This window comes from Plasmopara halstedii (genome assembly GCF_900000015.1).
Source record: "Plasmopara halstedii genome assembly, contig: Scaffold_2592, whole genome shotgun sequence".
Lineage (NCBI taxonomy): Eukaryota > Oomycota > Peronosporomycetes > Peronosporales > Peronosporaceae > Plasmopara > Plasmopara halstedii.
Window position 1 is genome coordinate 248894 of NW_020189499.1, and position 5640 is coordinate 254533.

Sequence of the window (5640 nt, forward strand, 5' to 3'; positions counted from 1 at the left end):
TCTCTATAAAACGTAATCACGTGTCGAGGTTGCGTCGAGTTGCCGGTCGCAGCAGCAGCACGCGCATCCTGCTGGGCACGGCCGATTATATTGGCCACGTGGTCGCCACCACTTCCGGGCCCAATGACTGAAAGCCCACTTCCACCACCGCGATCTGAAGCCCCACCAGCGTAATACTGGTTGGACTGGTCAGCATTTTCGCGGCGGTCGTCGCCATGGCGGTCGTTAAGACTCGAGAGACTCACGATGTTGACCATGTTGGAAATTTAGGGGTCTTAATTGTTCATGTTAGATACTTTTATAAGATTTCGAAAAAGTGACTACAAATTATTACAACTAATCGGAACTGTATAGGATTCGATGGTTAAGCTAGGGCAGTGCGTTGCTCAAAATGCGACTTAGGCGAATCGCTGCTTGCAGAAACGTTGGCTTCGGCAAGTGCAAAGTCCGTTTTGCGCGCCTTGGAGAAACTCGCGTACATGCGCTCGAACTGCAAACGAGCGGCCTCAGAAGTTGATGGCTTGGCGTTCTGAAACGACTTTTGCACATGATCTTTGGTGATTAAACTAAAAAGAATGAGTCAAGAGTATTATGCAATTCAGATCATTATCATTCTTGACACATAGACTACGTACTTGTGGCCGCTACCATTGAGCTTCTCGTGCACAAGTTCGAGCTGTGCTGAGTACATGATCTTCACATTCACATTTTCATTGTTAAATTTTCTCGGCAAAAATTACTAAAAAAAGTTCTCGCACTTACGGCTTGCAAATCTGCTCCAGTAAAATAAGTACTTCTCGAGGCTCTTGCAATGACGGGGAGAAAATTGAGAGCTTCGTCAGCAAGCTTCATGTTTTTCGAGACTGCGCGAAGAATATCTAACCGCTCGTCTTCATCTGGAAACCCTACATATTTTCAGCACTTTAAGTCAGTAATGACCTCATCATGATTTGTCTCGTCACTTCATACGCACCGCAATACAAAGACTTGTCGAGACGACCCGGCCGAAGAAGCGCTGGATCAATCATATCCGGTCGACTTGTAGCCGCCAGTACGTATACGCCCTGTATCAATATCAACTCACATAAGACTCTTCGCAATTGGTAGCTATCCGTAAATATGCTTCTTCGATAACCTTGCGAGCTTCAACGCCATCTAAAAATGTGAGCAACTGGTTGACCATACGATCAGTTACACCGGTATTGTCCGCACCGCGGCGAGGAGCTATTGAGTCGAACTCATCAAGAAACAGCACTGACGGAGACGCTGAGCCAGCACGATAAAATAAGTCACGGATTGCCTGTTCACTAGCTCCAATATACTTGTTCAGGACTTCCGGGCCTTTTACACTTATAAAATTTAAGCCGCATTCGTGCGCCACAGCGCTAGCCAGCAGAGTTTTCCCGCATCCAGGTGGCCCATAAAGAAGCAATCCAGCAGGAAGTTTGATTGGGGTGTTGTCATATAGCTTTGCATAGCGAGTGGGTAGTTCCAGCGTATCCCTAAGTACAGCACGCACGTCATGCAATCCACCAACGTCGCTCCATTTGACTGAACTCTTAAAAAGATCCACTCCAATCAAAGCTGTTGGTCGGAATTCATGAATGCCTTTTTCAAAATCGTTTTGATTGACCGTGTAAAGTTCCTCAGAGCAATTGCTCGATTGCTCAAGGTCGGAACGTTTTAGCATCTGATGCAACGTACGGTCAGTTGCACTCGACAAATCGCGAAGATTGTAGCCTTCCGTCATGGACGCTAGTAGTCCAAAATCGATGGCAGGGTCAATAGCAATATGCCGCGAGCTCTTCGCTCCATTGCCATTCGACTTCGCATCGTTAACCTTCATTCGTAGCATCTCGTGAATCACTACCGCACGTCGTTCTGTATCTGGTAGGTCGACTTTAATGGGGCGATCAAAAAGCCCACACGTTCGCAAAATCTTATGAATGTTGGTGTCGGATCGAGCAGCTGCAACGATAGCAACACTCTTGCTCTGCATAGCATTGCCCACTGTCTCTAGAAGCTTTTTTCGCGCTTGTTGTTGGTCTCTATGAGATAACCCGGAAATAATTTCGCACTCTAGTTTAAATGATGCATTTAACTCCGCAGTTGCTTTCCCTATTCGGTAAAAGTTCTGTTTCAGCAAGATCACGAGTAACTCCGCGATTTGCCGAGATTGTTCGTTTGCGACACCACCCGACTCGTCTTCTTCTGGCACCAGCGCGTCCAAATTATCTAATACAATCAAAGTTGGGGCTAACTTTGCAGAGTTTTCGAACAACTCGTTCAATTGGGACTTCACCGACTCCATCTTACGTCCGCGTAAATCTCGACAGTCGACAACCTTTGCGAAAGATAAATAATTCGATGAGGTTTGAACCTCGTGTACCAGCGTTCGTAAAATTGTCGACTTTCCGCTACCTCGCTCACCATACATCAGGGCGCATCCCGGAGATTTTGTACCCAGCAAAACTCGTATAGCTGACCCATTGCAAGACAGAATTGGCCGCACTGCTTTCTTCAACAGCTTATAAATCTTAGTGGCACGTGATAACTTGAAGGATTGATCCAGCGCACTAATCGATCCTGCTGTTTGATTTATTTTCTCAAACACTTGCTGTTGGCGGGCAGGTGCATCAAGCACAATCACTTGATCTTCCGATAGATTATATTTATTGTTTCCACCCAGCACTGTATACTTCATTAAAGAACCTGCCGAAAAATCTATAAAAGCAAACAAAACTATCGATGAGCGAAGGTGCTCGTCGCGTCGGTAATTTGATAATACGAACTGACCTTTGTGCTGCTCAGCACAATTATCTTCTTTAGTATCGTATTGGATGTCAATGATGGCATCAATACTGTTACCATTTTTCAGTGTTAAGCTAAGTACCGAGCCCGGGCTGACGACGTGATTGCAATCAATTGAGCTGATCCAGCGCAAAAAGGCTTGTTGAACATTGCGAGCGAGCGCTGAAAAATGCCCATGAGGCCCATTAGTTTGAATGGACAAAGTTATTGAAGAAGGAGGAAACTCTGCTTGTTTTAAGACACGAAGACGAACAGTTGCACGCACACTGGCTCCCAATGTAGCTGCCGCTCCTGCATTTAGAAAAATGTGACCCCGCGCAACACCATACGATCCCCTTAGTCTGGCAATGTAGCAATCAAGTTGCTGTCTGACGCAAGAAGTTAAGCCCCACGCATCTTAGGAAAGGTGGACGAATGGTACCTTAAAAGCTTGTTGTGGGCTTCAATAGTGGTCGTGTCTTTCGACTCCGCAATCCAAAGTGCTACGACCAGATCATCTTGTGCTTTTGATGGAGTGTCAGAATACGCATCACCATACAGTGTTGCTAACGACTCTGGATGTACCCACACTTGGTCAGTTAAGTCATTCTGAAAATTTTTCTGTGTATTTTATATCATCATAAGGACAAGAGGCATTGCTCGCAACTGATTTGGTAACCGACTTACCTGGACCATGAAAAATAGCGATTGCTTAAAATCTAGATCAGGGCTCAAGCTGTGCTCCGCTGTATATACTGGACGTTCTTTCGGTGCCACAATAATTTCTGATGTCGGAGTCAACCGAGCATATTCCCTATCAAACGTGCGGCAAGATCGGGTGATATCAGTCAGCCGTGAAATAAGATTTACATTTATCGCATAGCGCGTCAAATTACATTTCATCCGGAAGAGACACTTGGATACGAATTAATGTATTCTGGTTTATCCAGATAGGACTCACTTGTTTATCATTGACCACACACATCTATCCATCCAGTGAATAGCGTCATCTAGGGTCAGCATTTCCAAACATGACAAGAAATGTAGCGCATACAAAACCTGTCGCAGAAGCTCCATCTCAATACTTTCCGTATGGAGCTGAATCAGCTCCCAGTCATCTGGTGTGCAAGGCTCTACGTTTACTTGCCGAGCTATCGGAAGCGTATTTTCCACATTTACTTCGATAAAGGACTGTGGCATCGTCTCCACATGATGCTTCTGCCCAAACTCCATCAGTCATTGCTTTAAATTAAATTCTATGTCATCTCAAGAAGAACTTACAATGCCCACGCAGCACGCTAACTCGGTGGGTACTTCAATGACGTCGCTGTGCATAACCGGCTCACGTTAGATTTCGCTGCGCAGCACTTCGCCTGGTTAAATCTACCTGCGCAGCGCCCGATCTTTCACGATACCACCATTCCATCCAACACACACGCTCCGAATATATCCGTTCGGCGTCTCCCATGACAACTTGAGAATCGTGGAACCGGCATCCGCCTATGCAATTTAAAGTTAGCTGATAATCAACAGTTGTTGATAGAAGTCATCGCAACGCACGATAGTAGGGCTTTGTAAGAAAGACTGCACAAAGGCGAGAGGGAGGTTGACAAAACAGGTGTTTACAGGCACCAGCACCGGTGCCAAGAATGCACCGCGCGTCATCAGTCTTGGATTTAATATGGTGAAAGAGTTATAGCGAGATAAATTAGTGGGGAAATTGACTATCATAACAATTTAAATTATGATTTGACGCACGAAAGATTTGAAAATGTGACCCACAAGACGAAAACTTTTATTTGATGACGTATTACTCTTATTTTCAAACATACCATGACGATTTTCAAGGCCGTAACGCAGTCCCCTCACAACTTCTCGAAAATGTGAGCAATCTTCTGCCGAGTAACACCCGAAGGGTTTAGCCCTAACGACTGCTATGAGATCCGGAAATATTTGACCTCCATTTCACCATGTCGTCTTCTGTGGATGTGAAAATGTCAGCTTCATAAATTGCGGGCCACGTGTATATTTCTCCTCCGACTTTCATATTTATGAGATTTGGCCTTCGCGCTTACGATCATTGAAAAAGAAGCTATAGACTCTCAAAATTAGATGCCGTAATAAAGTCATAGAAGACCTGGTCGGAACCGGTAAGGCCAAAACACGGGCGCGTATAATGACAGCCTGGAAGGCTATCTTTTTGTGCCCTAACATCATTTAGCATCTGTTGAAGAGATTCAGAGAGTGGCCGTGGCAAGCCTGCATATTGAACAAAAAAAGCTTCGGCTCAATGAGACCGCGTCAACGATCGAACGGAAGATGGATCCGTACGCTGCAGCGGGGCTGCCGTAGCTTTGCGCTTTGAGGAAGCGTGACTTAGGTCACCGACCTCTCGCTCAATACTCAGAACAAGTACGAGTTTAGCGGATCGCAATCCGCTTCCTCCAAGAGTAATTATAGCCTTAACCCAAGGCTAATTAACTCTTCGGTTCAAATTCAAAACTGACTTTATTTTTTTATCTGTGGCAAAGCCGCCTAATTTCAAATATGTAGTAAAATCTAAATACATGCATTACTACTGGCTACCCAGCCACGTACCGTACTCTTATTTGGGTGCAGTCACGCCATGACCATCTCGTGTGACACACACCCCTATTACCAGGGTACGTGTTAACCCGTTACAGGTACCCACCGGGTGCTGGCTGTCCATGAGTTTGGACTTGTGTTTGGCCTGCCGAAATATTCGGCGGGCAACACAGGTCTCGTGGTATTCGTCGACCGGTTGAACAAGACGGCTCATTTGGCGGCGGTGCCAGACACCATCGACGGGGTCGGTACAGCAACGCTGTT

The 5640-nt window shown here is 45.8% G+C and overlaps 1 protein-coding gene across 1 annotated transcript; it reads right to left on the reverse strand.

Moving 5' to 3' along the window:
• Window positions 1-364: 364 nt before the first annotated feature.
• PHALS_04337 (peroxisome biogenesis) lies at window positions 365-4455 on the reverse strand (the record flags this gene model as incomplete). The annotated part of the gene is made up of 15 exons (XM_024718433.1): window positions 365-566; window positions 636-694; window positions 763-905; window positions 974-1064; window positions 1136-2724; window positions 2797-2861; window positions 2912-2973; window positions 3077-3179; window positions 3233-3411; window positions 3478-3604; window positions 3687-3775; window positions 3850-4005; window positions 4072-4117; window positions 4178-4290; window positions 4351-4455. The coding sequence occupies 15 exons, from the start codon at window positions 4453-4455 to the stop codon at window positions 365-367; spliced, it is 3129 nt and encodes a 1042-aa protein (XP_024583833.1).
• Between the last annotated feature and the right edge of the window lie 1185 nt (window positions 4456-5640).